At 48.4% G+C, this 23,292-nt stretch overlaps 1 protein-coding gene across 1 annotated transcript in view; it reads right to left on the reverse strand.

The window, feature by feature from the left end:
* Positions 1–1,039: 1,039 nt before the first annotated feature.
* pigs (phosphatidylinositol glycan anchor biosynthesis, class S) overlaps positions 1,040–23,292 on the reverse strand; it is a 46,828-nt gene continuing 24,575 nt past the window's right edge. The window contains exons 8-11 of the mRNA XM_055936892.1: positions 3,451–3,596; positions 2,234–2,319; positions 1,803–2,013; positions 1,040–1,678 (exon numbers count right to left, since the gene is read on the reverse strand). Coding sequence (XP_055792867.1) covers positions 1,400–1,678; positions 1,803–2,013; positions 2,234–2,319; positions 3,451–3,596 — 722 coding nt within the window. The 3' untranslated portion in view covers positions 1,040–1,399. The remainder of the gene's footprint in view (positions 1,679–1,802; positions 2,014–2,233; positions 2,320–3,450; positions 3,597–23,292) is intronic.

Below are 23,292 nucleotides of genomic sequence, written 5' to 3' on the forward strand. Positions count from 1 at the left end.
ACGAAAAGGGATCTCTAGTGTTCCGGGAACAGAACCGTCATTTTCAAATCTTGATAACCGGTTAATAACGTAATTTTTTTATACCCAAAATATTCCTAATGTCTAGTATATAATTCTGTAATTAGGTGAAGTTATCACCTAAACACATTGGTGCTAATTGGGGGAATACATTTATTTAACTCTAAATGTTAAAGCGATATTGATTTCACAGTTTTAAAAAGTAACGAAAAGGCACTATATAAACAAACTTTTTTTCTGCTCGGAACACCGGAATGGAACATAAAGAACGGGGTTCTGCTCGGAACGGAACGATTGGAACATAATTTTGGTTCCAACCACTGCTCAGAGTAGGAGTGTTGATCTAGGATCAGGTCCCCCCCCCCGTCCATATAATCAGAGGAGTGTTGATCTAGGATCAGGTCCCCCCCCCCGTCCATATAATCAGAGGAGTGTTGATCTAGGATCAGGTCCCCCCCCCGTCCATATAATCAGAGGAGTGTTGATCTAGGATCAGGTCCCCCCCCCCGTCCATATAATCAGAGGAGTGTTGATCTAGGATCAGGTCCCCCCCCCGTCCATATAATCAGAGGAGTGTTGATCTAGGATCAGGTCCCCCCCCCCCGTCCATATAATCAGAGGAGTGTTGATCTAGGATCAGGTCCCCCCCCCGTCCATATAATCAGAGGAGTGTTGATCTAGGATCAGGTCCCCCCCGTCCATATAATCAGAGGAGTGTTGATCTAGGATCAGCCCCCCCCCCATCCATATAATCAGAGGAGTGTTGATCTAGGATCAGGTCCCCCCCCGTCCATATAATCAGAGGAGTGTTGATCTAGGATCAGGTCCCCCCCCCGTCCATATAATCAGGTGTTGATCTAGGATCAGGTCCCCCCCCCGTCCATATAATCAGAGGAGTGTTGATCTAGGATCAGGTCCCCCCCCCCCCCCGTCCATATAATCAGAGGAGTGTTGATCTAGGATCAGGTCCCCCCCCGTCCATATAATCAGAGGAGTGTTGATCTAGGATCAGGCCCCCCCCCCCCGTCCATATAATCAGAGGAGTGGTGATCTAGGATCAGGTCCCCCCCCGTCCATATAATCAGAGGAGTGTTGATCTAGGATCAGGTCCCCCCCCGTCCATATAATCAGAGGAGTGTTGATCTAGGATCAGGTCCCCCCCCCGTCCATATTATCTTATTCATTGTGTTCTGAAAGGCAAAACTGATCCTAAATCAACACTCCTATTGTGAGAAGGTTGATCAATACGGCCCCATGTATTTCTAATGGTCTTCAAATAATTTCTGAGTCCAGACAGTTTCCTTTAAACACTTTGTTGATCAGTGAACCAACTGTGCGTGTGCCCGTTCATCGATCTCTCTCCATCTTAATAACCTACATCTCAGTCCTTCTTGTCCTGTCTCTCCCTTCGCCTCTGGCGGGCCTCGGCGGCCATCTTGAGCAGTGAGAGCAGGATGGGGACACACATGGGCAGGAAGAGAGGGATGTAGATGGCAAACTTCTGATCGTCAGGGAAGTAGAGAAGGTGGAGGAGGGAGGGGTCGAAGAAGGCTCGTTCTGATTGGAGGATAGCTTCCTTACTGTACTGCAGGGCCAGGCCCAGGTTCCCCGCCTCCAACTGACCCACAGCCAACTGGAGAGAGGCAACTGCCGCCGACACCTGACGGACAGGAACAAGAGCCAATCACCAGTTAGAGACCATGGCGATAGCAAGACAAGACTACTATTTCTCACACACACACACACACACACACACACACACACACACACACACACACACACACCTGTTCTGCGATGTTGTCGTTGATGACGATGTTTCCTATCTGGTCCAGCAGCTGGGCCAATGAGGTGATGGTTGTCGTTGCCGTGGCAACGTTCTCTACACTGCGACTCCACAGGAGGCGATCCAACTCCCAGTCAGCCAATCCCGCGGGGCCACACGGGCCAACCAGGAAGCCAGGGGGAGGGGCTGACGACTGGACACCTAACATCAGCCTGATGGAGAGACAGAGAGGGGGGGGGGGGGGTAGTTTGGCCAAACTGTTAAGTGGACAACGAACACCAAGTTGGAAGGAAGCGATTCATTTGGGTCCATCTGAACTTTTTGTCAGTGGATGGAAATTGTACGGATAGGGACGCGTCATCTCCACTGACAAACCAACGTCTCCCAATAAAGACTGGAAAACACGGATCAAATCGACACGCCAGTACTGACCGTAGCTGCGCTAGGAAGACTCCCATCACTCTGGTCATGTCTATGTTGATGTCAACAGGAATCTCTGTCCCATTGACATTATACACCTAGAGAGAGAGAGAGAGAATACACACCTTATTCACAAGACAGTGTGTGTGAGTACGTGATGTACAGTGCCTTCAGAAAGTATTCTCACCCCAGGACTTCTTCCACAGTTTGTGGTGTTACAGCCTGAATTTAAAATGGACTACATTGAGATTTGGTGTCACTGGTCTACACACAATACCCCATAATGTCAAAGTGGAATTATGTTTTTTCAGATTTCTTAACAAATTAATTAAAAATGAAAAGCTGAAATGTGCTGAGTCAATAAGTATTCCACCCCTTTGTGATGTCACCCCTTTTGTGATGTCACCCCTTTTGTTATGTCACCCCTTTTGTTATGTCACCCCTTTTGTTATGTCACCCCTTTTGTTATGTCACCCCTTTTGTTATGTCACCCCTTTTGTTATGTCACCCCTTTTGTTATGTCACCCCTTTTGTTATGTCACCCCTTTTGTTATGTCACCCCTTTTGTTATGTCACCCCTTTTGTTATGTCACCCCTTTTGTTATGTCACCCCTTTTGTTATGTCACCCCTTTTGTTATGTCACCCCTTTTGTTATGTCACCCCTTTTGTTATGTCACCCCTTTTGTTATGTCACCCCTTTTGTTATGTCACCCCTTTTGTTATGTCACCCCTTTTGTTATGTCACCCCTTTTGTTATGTCACCCCTTTTGTTATGTCACCCCTTTTGTTATGTCACCCCTTTTGTTATGTCACCCCTTTTGTTATGTCACCCCTTTTGTTATGTCACCCCTTTTGTTATGTCACCCCTTTTGTTATGTCACCCCTTTTGTTATGTCACCCCTTTTGTTATGTCACCCCTTTTGTTATGTCACCCCTTTGTTATGTCACCCCTTTGTTATGTCACCCCTTTGTTATGTCACCCCTTTGTTATGTCACCCCTTTGTTATGTCACCCCTTTGTTATGTCACCCCTTTGTTATGTCACCCCTTTGTTATGTCACCCCTTTGTTATGTCACCCCTTTGTTATGTCACCTGTCTTTTATACAGGTAACGAGTTCAAACAGGTGCAGTTAATACAGGTAATGAGGACGACTGCACACATAAAATCGGCAGTGTATCAAATACTTGTTCTCCCCACTGTATATGTGTGTGTGTGTGTGTGTGTTACCATGATGCCACCCCACCGCGGGGAGCTGAAGGCGTTGGAGGCGACAGTGTATTTGCGGTGGTCGGTGATGTAGAGGGGGGAGTGACGTGCATCTGGAACGTACAGCAGGAAGTTCAGGACGGGGTTGGATGACGCGGCGCTGGAGCCTGGACACAGACACACACACACACACACACACCAGTGAAATTACTGTAACCGGTCCGCACAGTGAACCCCAATTAATTATATATAACATTTAAAAAACGCTAGGCTATGCCTACACTGCGTTGTACGCCTCGAGTAAAACTGAGCTGAAAAAAAGCATTTCAGGACCCACATGCACCTTGTATTCAACATCCTAATCTTAAGGGGTGTATTTCAAACTCCTGATGAGAGGCGCAGCCGGAAACTAGTTCTGTACGACGGCGGGTGGTGGGGTCGATAAACGGAGGATCCTCAATCACCGCTTGGAAACATTTTAGTAGGAAATCAACTAAATGAATTGATTAGAAAATCAAGATGTGACGAGACAAAATGCCGCAGTGATTTATTTTCCTTCAAACTTTCTGAAGAGGCAACCGTGACCCCGAACCCACAATAGGTACCGAACCGTGACCCCAAACCCCCAATAGGTACCGAACCGTGACCCCAAACCCACAATAGGTACCGAACCGTGACCCCAAACCCACAATAGGTACCGAACCGTGACCCCAAACCCACAATAGGTACCGAACCGTGACCCCAAACCCACAATAGGTACCGAACCGTGACCCCGAACCCACAATAGGTACCGAACCGTGACCCCAAACCGACAATAGGTACCGAACCGTGACCCCAAACCCACAATAGGTACCGAACCGTGACCCCAAACCCACAATAGGTACCGAACCGTGACCCCAAACCCACAATAGGTACCGAACCGTGACCCCGAACACACAATAGGTACCGAACCGTGACCCCGAACCCACAATAGGTACCGTGACCCCAAACCCATAATAGGTACCGAACCGTGACCCCCGAACCCACAATAGGTACCGAACCGTGACCCCAAACCCACAATAGGTACCGACCGATCCGTGACCCCAAACCCACAATAGGTACCGAACCGTGACCCCGAACCCACAATAGGTACCGAACCGTGACCCCGAACCCACAATAGGTACCGAACCGTGACCCCGAACCCACAATAGGTACCGAACCGTGACCCCGAACCCACAATAGGTACCGAACCGTGACCCCAAACCCACAATAGGTACCGAACCGTGACCCCGAACCCACAATAGGTACCGAACCGTGACCCCGAACCCACAATAGGTACCGAACCATGACCCCGAACCCACAATAGGTACCGAACCGTGACCCCAAACCCACAATAGGTACCGAACCGTGACCCCAAACAGGTACCGAACCGTTATCCCAAACCCACAATAGGTACCGAACCGTGACCCCGAACCCACAATAGGTACCGAACCGTGACCCCGAACCCACAATAGGTACCGAACCGTGACCCCAAACAGGTACCGAACCGTTACCCCAAACCCACAATAGGTACCGAACCGTGACCCCGAACCCACAATTAGGTACCGAACCGTGACCCCGAACCCACAATAGGTACCGAACCGTGACCCCAAACCCACAATAGGTACCGAACCGTGACCCCAAACCGACAACAGGTACCAAACCGTGACCCCAAACCCACAATAGGTACCGAACCGTGACCCCAAACCCACAATAGGTACCGAACCGTGACCCCAAACCCACAATAGGTACCGAACCGTGACCCCAAACCCACAATAGGTACCGAACCGTGACCCCAAACCCACAATAGGTACCGAACCGTGACCCCAAACCGACAATAGGTACCGAACCGTGACCCCAAACCCACAATAGGTACCGAACCGTGACCCCAAACCCACAATAGGTACCGAACCGTGACCCCAAACCCACAATAGGTACCGAACCGTGACCCCGAACACACAATAGGTACCGAACCGTGACCCCGAACCCACAATAGGTACCGTGACCCCAAACCCATAATAGGTACCGAACCGTGACCCCCGAACCCACAATAGGTACCGAACCGTGACCCCAAACCCACAATAGGTACCGACCGATCCGTGACCCCAAACCCACAATAGGTACCGAACCGTGACCCCGAACCCACAATAGGTACCGAACCGTGACCCCGAACCCACAATAGGTACCGAACCGTGACCCCGAACCCACAATAGGTACCGAACCGTGACCCCGAACCCACAATAGGTACCGAACCGTGACCCCGAACCCACAATAGGTACCGAACCGTGACCCCGAACCCACAATAGGTACCGAACCGTGACCCCGAACCCACAATAGGTACCGAACCGTGACCCCAAACAGGTACCGAACCGTTACCCCAAACCCACAATAGGTACCGAATCGTGACCCCAAACCCACAATAGGTACCGAACCGTGGTGTTTGGTGAAACATTACACCCCTAGAAATGACCCCATCCCACCAGACCAGTACTTACATTCTGACACCCACGCTGCTGCTACTGTCTATTATCTATCCTTTACCCCTACCTACAGTATACTGCTGTTACTGTCTATTATCTATCCTTTACCCCTACCTACAGTATACTGCTGTTACTGTCTATTATCTATCCTTTATCCCTACCTACAGTATACTGCTGTTACTGTCTATTATCTATCCTTTACCCCTACCTACAGTATACTGCTGTTACTGTCTATTATCTATCCTTTACCCCTACCTACAGTATACTGCTGTTACTGTCTATTATCTATCCTGTTGTCTAGTCACTTTATCCCTACCTATTTGTACATGCCTACCTCAATTACCTCATACCCCCAAACATCGACTCGGTACTGGTATTCCTTGTATATACCCATGTTATTTACTACTTCCTGCATATATAACCATGTTATTTTCTACTTCCTGTATATATAGCCACATTATTTTCTACTTCCTGCATATATAACCATGTTATTTTCTACTTCCTGTATATATAGCCACATTATTTTCTACTTCCTGCATATATAACCTGCATATGTTATTTTCTGGTTATTTATATTCGTTATTCACTGTGTATTTATTCCTTGTGGTTTCTATTTATCTCATCTTTAACTCTGTATTGTTGGAAAAGGACCCGCGAGTATTTTACTGTTAGTCTACACCTGTTGTCTACGGAGCATGTGAGAAATACAACAGGATTTGATTTTGATAAACACACTACCCATCCCACCAGGCCAGTGTAATGACACACTACCTATCCCACCAGGCCAGTGTAATGACACACTATCTATCCCACCAGGCCAGTGTAATGACACACTATCTATCCCACCAGGCCAGTGTAATGACACACTACCTATCCCACCAGGCCAGTGTAATGACACACTACCTATCCCACCAGGCCAGTGTAATGACACACTACCTATCCCACCAGGCCAGTGTAATGACACACTATCTATCCCACCAGGCCAGTGTAATGACACACTATCTATCCCACCAGGCCAGTGTAATGACACACTACCCATCTCACCAGTCTAATGACACACTACCCATCTCACCAGGCCAGTGTAATGACACACTATCTATCCCACCAGTGTAATGACACACTATCTATCCCACCAGGCCAGTGTAATGACACACTATCTATCCCACCAGTGTAATGACACACTACCCATCCCACCAGGCCAGTGTAATGACACACTATCTATCCCACCAGGCCAGTGTAATGACACACTATCTATCCCACCAGGCCAGTGTAATGACACACTACCCATCCCACCAGGCCAGTGTAATGACACACTATCTATCCCACCAGGCCAGTGTAATGACACACTATCTATCCCACCAGGCCAGTGTAATGACACACTACCCATCCCACCAGGCCAGTGTAATGACACACTATCTATCCCACCAGGCCAGTGTAATGACACACTATCTATCCCACCAGGCCAGTGTAATGACACACTATCTATCCCACCAGGCCAGTGTAATGACACACTATCTATCCCACCAGGCCAGTGTAATGACACACTATCTATCCCACCAGGCCAGTGTAATGACACACTATCTATCCCACCAGGCCAGTGTAATGACACACTATCTATCCCACCAGGCCAGTGTAATGACACACTATCTATCTCACCAGGCCAGTGTAATGACACACTATCTATCCCACCAGTGTAATGACACACTATCTATCCCACCAGGCCAGTGTAATGACACACTACCTATCCCACCAGGCCAGTGTAATGACACACTACCCATCCCACCAGGCCAGTGTAATGACACACTATCTATCCCACCAGGCCAGTGTAATGACACACTACCTATCCCACCAGGCCAGTGTAATGACACACTACCTATCCCACCAGGCCAGTGTAATGACACACTACCTATCCCACCAGGCCAGTGTAATGACACACTATCTATCCCACCAGGCCAGTGTAATGACACACTATCTATCCCACCAGGCCAGTGTAATGACACACTACCCATCTCACCAGTGTAATGACACACTACCCATCTCACCAGGCCAGTGTAATGACACACTATCTATCCCACCAGTGTAATGACACACTATCTATCCCACCAGGCCAGTGTAATGACACACTATCTATCCCACCAGTGTAATGACACACTACCCATCCCACCAGGCCAGTGTAATGACACACTATCTATCCCACCAGGCCAGTGTAATGACACACTATCTATCCCACCAGGCCAGTGTAATGACACACTATCTATCCCACCAGGCCAGTGTAATGACACACTATCTATCCCACCAGGCCAGTGTAATGACACACTATCTATCCCACCAGGCCAGTGTAATGACACACTACCCATCCCACCAGGCCAGTGTAATGACACACTATCTATCCCACCAGGCCAGTGTAATGACACACTATCTATCCCACCAGGCCAGTGTAATGACACACTATCTATCCCACCAGGCCAGTGTAATGACACACTATCTATCCCACCAGGCCAGTGTAATGACACACTATCTATCCCACCAGGCCAGTGTAATGACACACTATCTATCCCACCAGGCCAGTGTAATGACACACTATCTATCCCACCAGGCCAGTGTAATGACACACTATCTATCCCACCAGGCCAGTGTAATGACACACTATCTATCTCACCAGGCCAGTGTAATGACACACTATCTATCCCACCAGTGTAATGACACACTATCTATCCCACCAGGCCAGTGTAATGACACACTACCTATCCCACCAGGCCAGTGTAATGACACACTACCCATCCCACCAGGCCAGTGTAATGACACACTATCTATCCCACCAGGCCAGTGAAATGACACACTATCTATCCCACCAGGCCAGTGTAATGACACACTATCTATCCCACCAGGCCAGTGTAATGACACACTATCTATCCCACCAGGCCAGTGTAATGACACACTACCCATCCCACCAGGCCAGTGTAATGACACACTATCTATCCCACCAGGCCAGTGAAATGACACACTACCCATCCCACCAGTGTAATGACACACTATCTATCCCACCAGACCAGTGTAATGACACACTACCTATCCCACCAGGCCAGTGTAATGACACACTATCTATCCCACCAGGCCAGTGTAATGACACACTATCTATCCCACCAGGCCAGTGTAATGACACACTATCTATCCCACCAGTGTAATGACACACTATCTATCTCACCAGGCCAGTGTAATGACACACTATCTATCCCACCAGGCCAGTGTAATGACACACTATCTATCCCACCAGTGTAATGACACACTACCCATCTCACCAGGCCAGTGTAATGACACACTACCCATCCCACCAGGCCAGTGTAATGACACACTATCTATCCCACCAGGCCAGTGTAATGACACACTATCTATCCCACCAGGCCAGTGTAATGACACACTATCTATCCCACCAGTGTAATGACACACTACCCATCTCACCAGGCCAGTGTAATGACACACTACCCATCCCACCAGGCCAGTGTAATGACACACTATCTATCCCACCAGGCCAGTGTAATGACACACTATCTATCACACCAGGCCAGTGTAATGACACACTACCCATCCCACCAGTGTAATGACACACTACCCATCCCACCAGTGTAATGACACACTATCTATCCCACCAGTGTAATGACACACTATCTATCCCACCAGTGTAATGACACACTATCTATCCCACCAGGCCAGTGTAATGACACACTATCTATCCCACCAGTGTAATGACACACTACCCATCCCACCAGTGTAATGACACACTATCTATCCCACCAGTGTAATGACACACTACCCATCCCACCAGTGTAATGACACACTACCCATCCCACCAGTGTAATGACACACTATCTATCCCACCAGTGTAATGACACACTACCCATCCCACCAGTGTAATGACACACTATCTATCCCACCAGGCCAGTGTAATGACACACTATCTATCCCACCAGGCCAGTGTAATGACACACTATCTATCCCACCAGTGTAATGACACACTATCTATCCCACCAGGCCAGTGTAATGACACACTATCTATCCCACCAGGCCAGTGTAATGACACACTATCTATCCCACCAGGCCAGTGTAATGACACACTATCTATCCCACCAGGCCAGTGTAATGACACACTATCTATCCCACCAGTGTAATGACACACTATCTATCCCACCAGGCCAGTGTAATGACACACTACCCATCTCACCAGTGTAATGACACACTATCTATCCCACCAGTGTAATGACACACTATCTATCCCACCAGTGTAATGACACACTATCTATCCCACCAGTGTAATGACACACTATCTATCCCACCAGGCCAGTGTAATGACACACTATCTATCCCACCAGGCCAGTGTAATGACACACTATCTATCCCACCAGTGTAATGACACACTATCTATCCCACCAGTGTAATGACACACTATCTATCCCACCAGGCCAGTGTAATGACACACTATCTATCCCACCAGGCCAGTGTAATGACACACTACCCATCTCACCAGTGTAATGACACACTATCTATCCCACCAGTGTAATGACACACTATCTATCCCACCAGGCCAGTGTAATGACACACTATCTATCCCACCAGGCCAGTGTAATGACACACTATCTATCCCACCAGGCCAGTGTAATGACACACTATCTATCCCACCAGTGTAATGACACACTACCCATCTCACCAGTGTAATGACACACTATCTATCCCACCAGTGTAATGACACACTATCTATCCCACCAGTGTAATGACACACTACCCATCCCACCAGGCCAGTGTAATGACACACTACCCATCCCACCAGTGTAATGACACACTATCTATCCCACCAGTGTAATGACACACTATCTATCCCACCAGTGTAATGACACACTATCTATCCCACCAGTGTAATGACACACTACCCATCCCACCAGTGTAATGACACACTATCTATCCCACCAGTGTAATGACACACTATCTATCCCACCAGGCCAGTGTAATGACACACTATCTATCCCACCAGTGTAATGACACACTACCCATCCCACCAGTGTAATGACACACTATCTATCCCACCAGGCCAGTGTAATGACACACTACCCATCCCACCAGTGTAATGACACACTATCTATCCCACCAGGCCAGTGTAATGACACACTACCCATCTCACCAGTGTAATGACACACTATCTATCCCACCAGTGTAATGACACACTATCTATCCCACCAGTGTAATGACACACTATCTATCCCACCAGTGTAATGACACACTATCTATCCCACCAGTGTAATGACACACTACCCATCTCACCAGGCCAGTGTAATGACACACTACCCATCCCACCAGTGTAATGACACACTATCTATCCCACCAGTGTAATGACACACTATCTATCCCACCAGTGTAATGACACACTACCCATCTCACCAGTGTAATGACACACTATCTATCCCACCAGTGTAATGACACACTACCCATCTCACCAGTGTAATGACACACTACCCATCCCACCAGTGTAATGACACACTACCCATCCCACCAGTGTAATGACACACTACCCATCCCACCAGGCCAGTGTAATGACACACTATCTATCCCACCAGGCCAGTGTAATGACACACTATCTATCCCACCAGGCCAGTGTAATGACACACTATCTATACCACCAGGCCAGTGTAATGACACACTACCTATCCCACCAGGCCAGTGTAATGACACACTATCTATCCCACCAGGCCAGTGTAATGACACACTATCTATCCCACCAGGCCAGTGTAATGACACACTACCCATCCCACCAGGCCAGTGTAATGACACACTATCTATCCCACCAGTGTAATGACACACTACCCATCCCACCAGGCCAGTGTAATGACACACTATCTATCCCACCAGGCCAGTGTAATGACACACTACCCATCCCACCAGGCCAGTGAAATGACACACTACCCATCCCACCAGGCCAGTGTAATGACACACTACCCATCCCACCAGGCCAGTGTAATGACACACTACCCATCTCACCAGGCCAGTGTAATGACACACTACCCATCCCACCAGGCCAGTGTAATGACACACTACCCATCCCACCAGGCCAGTGTAATGACACACTATCTATCCCACCAGGCCAGTGTAATGACACACTATCTATCCCACCAGGCCAGTGTAATGACACACTACCCATCCCACCAGGCCAGTGTAATGACACACTATCTATCCCACCAGGCCAGTGTAATGACACACTACCCATCTCACCAGGCCAGTGTAATGACACACTATCTATCCCACCAGGCCAGTGTAATGACACACTATCTATCCCACCAGGCCAGTGTAATGACACACTATCTATCCCACCAGGCCAGTGTAATGACACACTATCTATCCCACCAGTGTAATGACACACTATCTATCCCACCAGGCCAGTGTAATGACACACTACCCATCCCACCAGTGTAATGACACACTATCTATCCCACCAGGCCAGTGTAATGACACACTATCTATCCCACCAGTGTAATGACACACTATCTATCCCACCAGACCAGTGTAATGACACACTATCTATCCCACCAGGCCAGTGTAATGACACACTATCTATCCCACCAGGCCAGTGTAATGACACACTACCCATCTCACCAGGCCAGTGTAATGACACACTATCTATCTCACCAGGCCAGTGTAATGACACACTATCTATCCCACCAGGCCAGTGTAATGACACACTATCTATCCCACCAGGCCAGTGTAATGACACACTATCTATCTCACCAGGCCAGTGTAATGACACACTATCTATCCCACCAGGCCAGTGTAATGACACACTATCTATCCCACCAGGCCAGTGTAATGACACACTATCTATCCCACCAGGCCAGTGTAATGACACACTATCTATCCCACCAGGCCAGTGTAATGACACACTATCTATCCCACCAGGCCAGTGTAATGACACACTATCTATCCCACCAGGCCAGTGTAATGACACACTACCCATCCCACCAGACCAGTGTAATGACACACTACCCATCCCACCAGGCCAGTGTAATGACACACTATCTATCCCACCAGTGTAATGACACACTACCCATCTCACCAGGCCAGTGTAATGACACACTACCCATCCCACCAGGCCAGTGTAATGACACACTATCTATCCCACCAGGCCAGTGTAATGACACACTATCTATCCCACCAGTGTAATGACACACTATCTATCCCACCAGGCCAGTGTAATGACACACTATCTATCCCACCAGGCCAGTGTAATGACACACTACCCATCCCACCAGGCCAGTGTAATGACACACTACCTATCTCACCAGGCCAGTGTAATGACACACTACCCATCCCACCAGGCCAGTGTAATGACACACTACCCATCTCACCAGTGTAATGACACACTACCCATCCCACCAGTGTAATGACACACTACCCATCTCACCAGGCCAGTGTAATGACACACTACCCATCCCACCAGGCCAGTGTAATGACACACTACCCATCTCACCAGTGTAATGACACACTACCCATCTCACCAGACCAGTGTAATGACACACTATCTATCCCACCAGGCCAGTGTAATGACACACTACCCATCCCACCAGTGTAATGACACACTACCCATCCCACCAGGCCAGTGTAATGACACACTACCCATCTCACCAGGCCAGTGTAATGACACACTATCTATCCCACCAGGCCAGTGTAATGACACACTATCTATCCCACCAGGCCAGTGTAATGACACACTATCTATCCCACCAGGCCAGTGTAATGACACACTATCTATCCCACCAGGCCAGTGTAATGACACACTACCCATCCCACCAGACCAGTGTAATGACACACTACCCATCCCACCAGGCCAGTGTAATGACACACTATCTATCTCACCAGGCCAGTGTAATGACACACTATCTATCCCACCAGTGTAATGACACACTATCTATCCCACCAGTGTAATGACACACTATCTATCCCACCAGGCCAGTGTAATGACACACTATCTATCTCACCAGGCCAGTGTAATGACACACTATCTATCCCACCAGGCCAGTGTAATGACACACTATCTATCCCACCAGGCCAGTGTAATGACACACTATCTATCCCACCAGGCCAGTGTAATGACACACTATCTATCTCACCAGTGTAATGACACACTATCTATCCCACCAGTGTAATGACACACTACCCATCCCACCAGTGTAATGACACACTACCTATCTCACCAGTGTAATGACACACTATCTATCCCACCAGTGTAATGACACACTACCCATCTCACCAGGCCAGTGTAATGACACACTATCTATCCCACCAGGCCAGTGTAATGACACACTATCTATCCCACCAGGCCAGTGTAATGACACACTATCTATCCCACCAGTGTAATGACACACTATCTATCCCACCAGGCCAGTGTAATGACACACTATCTATCCCACCAGTGTAATGACACACTACCCATCCCACCAGGCCAGTGTAATGACACACTATCTATCCCACCAGGCCAGTGTAATGACACACTATCTATCCCACCAGGCCAGTGTAATGACACACTATCTATCCCACCAGGCCAGTGTAATGACACACTATCTATCTCACCAGGCCAGTGTAATGACACACTATCTATCCCACCAGTGTAATGACACACTATCTATCCCACCAGGCCAGTGTAATGACACACTACCCATCCCACCAGACCAGTGTAATGACACACTACCCATCCCACCAGGCCAGTGTAATGACACACTACCCATCTCACCAGGCCAGTGTAATGACACACTATCTATCCCACCAGGCCAGTGTAATGACACACTACCCATCCCACCAGGCCAGTGTAATGACACACTATCTATCCCACCAGGCCAGTGTAATGACACACTATCTATCCCACCAGGCCAGTGTAATGACACACTATCTATCCCACCAGTGTAATGACACACTATCTATCCCACCAGGCCAGTGTAATGACACACTATCTATCCCACCAGACCAGTGTAATGACACACTACCCATCCCACCAGGCCAGTGTAATGACACACTATCTATCCCACCAGTGTAATGACACACTATCTATCCCACCAGTGTAATGACACACTACCCATCCCACCAGGCCAGTGTAATGACACACTATCTATCCCACCAGTGTAATGACACACTATCTATCCCACCAGGCCAGTGTAATGACACACTACCCATCCCACCAGGCCAGTGTAATGACACACTATCTATCCCACCAGGCCAGTGTAATGACACACTATCTATCCCACCAGTGTAATGACACACTATCTATCCCACCAGGCCAGTGTAATGACACACTATCTATCCCACCAGGCCAGTGTAATGACACACTACCCATCCCACCAGTGTAATGACACACTACCCATCCCACCAGGCCAGTGTAATGACACACTACCCATCCCACCAGTGTAATGACACACTATCTATCCCACCAGTGTAATGACACACTATCTATCTCACCAGGCCAGTGTAATGACACACTATCTATCCCACCAGACCAGTGTAATGACACACTATCTATCCCACCAGGCCAGTGTAATGACACACTACCCATCTCACCAGGCCAGTGTAATGACACACTATCTATCCCACCAGTGTAATGACACACTATCTATCCCACCAGGCCAGTGTAATGACACACTACCTATCCCACCAGTGTAATGACACACTATCTATCCCACCAGGCCAGTGTAATGACACACTACCCATCCCACCAGACCAGTGTAATGACACACTATCTATCCCACCAGGCCAGTGTAATGACACACTATCTATCCCACCAGGCCAGTGTAATGACACACTACCCATCCCACCAGACCAGTGTAATGACACACTATCTATCCCACCAGTGTAATGACACACTATCTATCTCACCAGGCCAGTGTAATGACACACTACCCATCCCACCAGTGAAATGACACACTACCCATCCCACCAGGCCAGTGTAATGACACACTACCCATCCCACCAGTGTAATGACACACTACCTATCCCACCAGGCCAGTGTAATGACACACTACCCATCCCACCAGTGTAATGACACACTATCTATCCCACCAGGCCAGTGTAATGACACACTATCTATCCCACCAGTGTAATGACACACTACCTATCCCACCAGGCCAGTGTAATGACACACTATCAATCCCACCAGACCAGTGTAATGACACACTATCTATCCCACCAGTGTAATGACACACTACCCATCCCACCAGTGTAATGACACACTATCTATCCCACCAGGCCAGTGTAATGACACACTACCCATCTCACCAGGCCAGTGTAATGACACACTACCCATCCCACCAGGCCAGTGTAATGACACACTATCTATCCCACCAGGCCAGTGTAATGACACACTATCTATCCCACCAGACCAGTGTAATGACACACTACCCATCCCACCAGGCCAGTGTAATGACACACTATCTATCCCACCAGTGTAATGACACACTATCTATCCCACCAGTGTAATGACACACTACCCATCCCACCAGGCCAGTGTAATGACACACTATCTATCCCACCAGTGTAATGACACACTATCTATCCCACCAGGCCAGTGTAATGACACACTACCCATCCCACCAGGCCAGTGTAATGACACACTATCTATCCCACCAGGCCAGTGTAATGACACACTATCTATCCCACCAGTGTAATGACACACTATCTATCCCACCAGGCCAGTGTAATGACACACTATCTATCCCACCAGGCCAGTGTAATGACACACTACCCATCCCACCAGTGTAATGACACACTACCCATCCCACCAGGCCAGTGTAATGACACACTACCCATCCCACCAGTGTAATGACACACTATCTATCCCACCAGTGTAATGACACACTATCTATCTCACCAGGCCAGTGTAATGACACACTATCTATCCCACCAGACCAGTGTAATGACACACTATCTATCCCACCAGGCCAGTGTAATGACACACTACCCATCTCACCAGGCCAGTGTAATGACACACTATCTATCCCACCAGTGTAATGACACACTATCTATCCCACCAGGCCAGTGTAATGACACACTACCTATCCCACCAGTGTAATGACACACTATCTATCCCACCAGGCCAGTGTAATGACACACTACCCATCCCACCAGACCAGTGTAATGACACACTATCTATCCCACCAGGCCAGTGTAATGACACACTATCTATCCCACCAGGCCAGTGTAATGACACACTACCCATCCCACCAGACCAGTGTAATGACACACTATCTATCCCACCAGTGTAATGACACACTATCTATCTCACCAGGCCAGTGTAATGACACACTACCCATCCCACCAGTGAAATGACACACTACCCATCCCACCAGGCCAGTGTAATGACACACTACCCATCCCACCAGTGTAATGACACACTACCTATCCCACCAGGCCAGTGTAATGACACACTACCCATCCCACCAGTGTAATGACACACTATCTATCCCACCAGGCCAGTGTAATGACACACTATCTATCCCACCAGTGTAATGACACACTACCTATCCCACCAGGCCAGTGTAATGACACACTATCTATCCCACCAGACCAGTGTAATGACACACTATCTATCCCACCAGTGTAATGACACACTACCCATCCCACCAGTGTAATGACACACTATCTATCCCACCAGGCCAGTGTAATGACACACTACCCATCTCACCAGGCCAGTGTAATGACACACTATCTATCCCACCAGTGTAATGACACACTATCTATCCCACCAGGCCAGTGTAATGACACACTACCCATCTCACCAGGCCAGTGTAATGACACACTATCTATCCCACCAGTGTAATGACACACTACCTATCCCACCAGGCCAGTGTAATGACACACTATCTATCCCACCAGGCCAGTGTAATGACACACTATCTATCCCACCAGGCCAGTGTAATGACACACTACCCATCTCACCAGTGTAATGACACACTACCCATCCCACCAGGCCAGTGTAATGACACACTACCCATCCCACCAGACCAGTGTAATGACACACTACCCATCTCACCAGTGTAATGACACACTACCCATCTCACCAGTGTAATGACACACTACCCATCTCACCAGTGTAATGACACACTACCCATCCCACCAGTGTAATGACACACTATCTATCCCACCAGGCCAGTGTAATGACACACTACCCATCCCACCAGGCCAGTGTAATGACACACTACCCATCCCACCAGGCCAGTGTAATGACACACTATCCATCTCACCAGTGTAATGACACACTATCCATCTCACCAGTGTAATGACACACTACCCATCTCACCAGTGTAATGACACACTATCTATCCCACCAGTGTAATGACACACTATCTATCCCACCAGACCAGTGTAATGACACACTATCTATCCCACCAGGCCAGTGTAATGACACACTATCTATCTCACCAGTGTAATGACACACTATCTATCCCACCAGTGTAATGACACACTACCCATCCCACCAGTGTAATGACACACTACCTATCCCACCAGTGTAATGACACACTATCTATCCCACCAGTGTAATGACACACTACCCATCTCACCAGGCCAGTGTAATGACACACTATCTATCCCACCAGGCCAGTGTAATGACACACTACCCATCCCACCAGGCCAGTGTAATGACACACTATCTATCCCACCAGGCCAGTGTAATGACACACTATCTATCCCACCAGTGTAATGACACACTATCTATCCCACCAGGCCAGTGTAATGACACACTATCTATCCCACCAGTGTAATGACACACTACCCATCCCACCAGGCCAGTGTAATGACACACTATCTATCCCACCAGGCCAGTGTAATGACACACTATCTATCCCACCAGGCCAGTGTAATGACACACTATCTATCCCACCAGGCCAGTGTAATGACACACTATCTATCTCACCAGGCCAGTGTAATGACACACTATCTATCCCACCAGTGTAATGACACACTATCTATCCCACCAGGCCAGTGTAATGACACACTACCCATCCCACCAGACCAGTGTAATGACACACTACCCATCCCACCAGGCCAGTGTAATGACACACTACCCATCTCACCAGGCCAGTGTAATGACACACTATCTATCCCACCAGGCCAGTGTAATGACACACTACCCATCCCACCAGGCCAGTGTAATGACACACTATCTATCCCACCAGGCCAGTGTAATGACACACTATCTATCCCACCAGGCCAGTGTAATGACACACTATCTATCCCACCAGTGTAATGACACACTATCTATCCCACCAGGCCAGTGTAATGACACACTACCCATCCCACCAGGCCAGTGTAATGACACACTATCTATCCCACCAGGCCAGTGTAATGACACACTATCTATCCCACCAGGCCAGTGTAATGACACACTATCTATCCCACCAGTGTAATGACACACTATCTATCCCACCAGTGTAATGACACACTACCCATCCCACCAGGCCAGTGTAATGACACACTATCTATCCCACCAGTGTAATGACACACTATCTATCCCACCAGGCCAGTGTAATGACACACTACCCATCCCACCAGGCCAGTGTAATGACACACTATCTATCCCACCAGGCCAGTGTAATGACACACTATCTATCCCACCAGTGTAATGACACACTATCTATCCCACCAGGCCAGTGTAATGACACACTATCTATCCCACCAGGCCAGTGTAATGACACACTACCCATCCCACCAGTGTAATGACACACTACCCATCCCACCAGGCCAGTGTAATGACACACTACCCATCCCACCAGTGTAATGACACACTATCTATCCCACCAGTGTAATGACACACTATCTATCTCACCAGGCCAGTGTAATGACACACTATCTATCCCACCAGACCAGTGTAATGACACACTATCTATCCCACCAGGCCAGTGTAATGACACACTACCCATCTCACCAGGCCAGTGTAATGACACACTATCTATCCCACCAGTGTAATGACACACTATCTATCCCACCAGGCCAGTGTAATGACACACTACCTATCCCACCAGTGTAATGACACACTATCTATCCCACCAGGCCAGTGTAATGACACACTACCCATCCCACCAGACCAGTGTAATGACACACTATCTATCCCACCAGGCCAGTGTAATGACACACTATCTATCCCACCAGGCCAGTGTAATGACACACTACCCATCCCACCAGACCAGTGTAATGACACACTATCTATCCCACCAGTGTAATGACACACTATCTATCTCACCAGGCCAGTGTAATGACACACTACCCATCCCACCAGTGAAATGACACACTACCCATCCCACCAGGCCAGTGTAATGACACACTACCCATCCCACCAGTGTAATGACACACTACCTATCCCACCAGGCCAGTGTAATGACACACTACCCATCCCACCAGTGTAATGACACACTATCTATCCCACCAGGCCAGTGTAATGACACACTATCTATCCCACCAGTGTAATGACACACTACCTATCCCACCAGGCCAGTGTAATGACACACTATCTATCCCACCAGACCAGTGTAATGACACACTATCTATCCCACCAGTGTAATGACACACTACCCATCCCACCAGTGTAATGACACACTATCTATCCCACCAGGCCAGTGTAATGACACACTACCCATCTCACCAGGCCAGTGTAATGACACACTATCTATCCCACCAGTGTAATGACACACTATCTATCCCACCAGGCCAGTGTAATGACACACTACCCATCTCACCAGGCCAGTGTAATGACACACTATCTATCCCACCAGTGTAATGACACACTACCTATCCCACCAGGCCAGTGTAATGACACACTATCTATCCCACCAGGCCAGTGTAATGACACACTATCTATCCCACCAGGCCAGTGTAATGACACACTACCCATCTCACCAGTGTAATGACACACTACCCATCCCACCAGGCCAGTGTAATGACACACTACCCATCCCACCAGACCAGTGTAATGACACACTACCCATCTCACCAGTGTAATGACACACTACCCATCTCACCAGTGTAATGACACACTACCCATCTCACCAGTGTAATGACACACTACCCATCCCACCAGTGTAATGACACACTATCTATCCCACCAGGCCAGTGTAATGACACACTACCCATCCCACCAGGCCAGTGTAATGACACACTACCCATCCCACCAGGCCAGTGTAATGACACACTATCCATCTCACCAGTGTAATGACACACTATCCATCTCACCAGTGTAATGACACACTACCCATCTCACCAGTGTAATGACACACTATCTATCCCACCAGTGTAATGACACACTATCTATCCCACCAGACCAGTGTAATGACACACTATCTATCCCACCAGGCCAGTGTAATGACACACTATCTATCCCACCAGGCCAGTGTAATGACACACTATCTATCCCACCAGGCCAGTGTAATGACACACTACCCATCCCACCAGGCCAGTGTAATGACACACTACCCATCCCACCAGGCCAGTGTAATGACACACTACCCATCTCACCAGGCCAGTGTAATGACACACTACCCATCCCACCAGGCCAGTGTAATGACACACTATCTATCCCACCAGGCCAGTGTAATGACACACTATCTATCCCACCAGGCCAGTGAAATGACACACTATCTATCCCACCAGGCCAGTGTAATGACACACTATCTATCCCACCAGGCCAGTGAAATGACACACTATCTATCCCACCAGTGTAATGACACACTACCCATCCCACCAGGCCAGTGTAATGACACACTACCCATCCCACCAGTGTAATGACACACTATCTATCCCACCAGTGTAATGACACACTACCCATCCCACCAGGCCAGTGTAATGACACACTATCTATCCCACCAGGCCAGTGTAATGACACACTACCCATCCCACCAGGACAGTGTAATGACACACTACCCATCCCACCAGGCCAGTGTAATGACACACTACCCATCCCACCAGGCCAGTGTAATGACACACTACCCATCCCACCAGTGTAATGACACACTATCTATCCCACCAGTGTAATGACACACTATCTATCCCACCAGGCCAGTGTAATGACACACTATCTATCCCACCAGGCCAGTGTAATGACACACTATCTATCCCACCAGGCCAGTGTAATGACACACTATCTATCCCACCAGTGTAATGACACACTATCTATCCCACCAGGCCAGTGTAATGACACACTATCTATCCCACCAGGCCAGTGTAATGACACACTATCTATCCCACCAGGCCAGTGTAATGACACACTATCTATCCCACCAGGCCAGTGAAATGACACACTATCTATCCCACCAGGCCAGTGTAATGACACACTATCTATCCCACCAGGCCAGTGTAATGACACACTATCTATCCCACCAGGCCAGTGTAATGACACACTATCTATCCCACCAGGCCAGTGTAATGACACACTATCTATCCCACCAGTGTAATGACACACTATCTATCCCACCAGTGTAATGACACACTATCTATCCCACCAGTGTAATGACACACTATCTATCCCACCAGTGTAATGACACACTATCTATCCCACCAGGCCAGTGTAATGACACACTATCTATCCCACCAGTGTAATGACACACTATCTATCCCACCAGGCCAGTGTAATGACACACTATCTATCCCACCAGTGTAATGACACACTACCTATCCCACCAGGCCAGTGTAATGACACACTATCTATCCCACCAGTGTAATGACACACTATCTATCCCACCAGACCAGTGTAATGACACACTATCTATCCCACCAGTGTAATGACACACTATCTATCCCACCAGACCAGTGTAATGACACACTACCCATCCCACCAGACCAGTGTAATGACACACTATCTATCCCACCAGGCCAGTGTAATGACACACTATCTATCCCACCAGGCCAGTGTAATGACACACTATCTATCCCACCAGGCCAGTGAAATGACACACTACCCATCCCACCAGGCCAGTGTAATGACACACTACCCATCCCACCAGACCAGTGTAATGACACACTATCTATCCCACCAGGCCAGTGTAATGACACACTATCTATCCCACCAGGCCAGTGTAATGACACACTATCTATCCCACCAGGCCAGTGTAATGACACACTATCTATCCCACCAGGCCAGTGTAATGACACACTATCTATCCCACCAGACCAGTGTAATGACACACTATCTATCCCACCAGACCAGTGTAATGACACACTATCTATCCCACCAGGCCAGTGTAATGACACACTATCTATCCCACCAGGCCAGTGTAATGACACACTATCTATCCCACCAGGCCAGTGTAATGACACACTATCTATCCCACCAGGCCAGTGTAATGACACACTATCT

Source organism: Salvelinus fontinalis, chromosome 10 (assembly GCF_029448725.1).
Source record: "Salvelinus fontinalis isolate EN_2023a chromosome 10, ASM2944872v1, whole genome shotgun sequence".
In the NCBI taxonomy this organism is placed as follows: Eukaryota; Metazoa; Chordata; class Actinopteri; order Salmoniformes; family Salmonidae; genus Salvelinus; species Salvelinus fontinalis.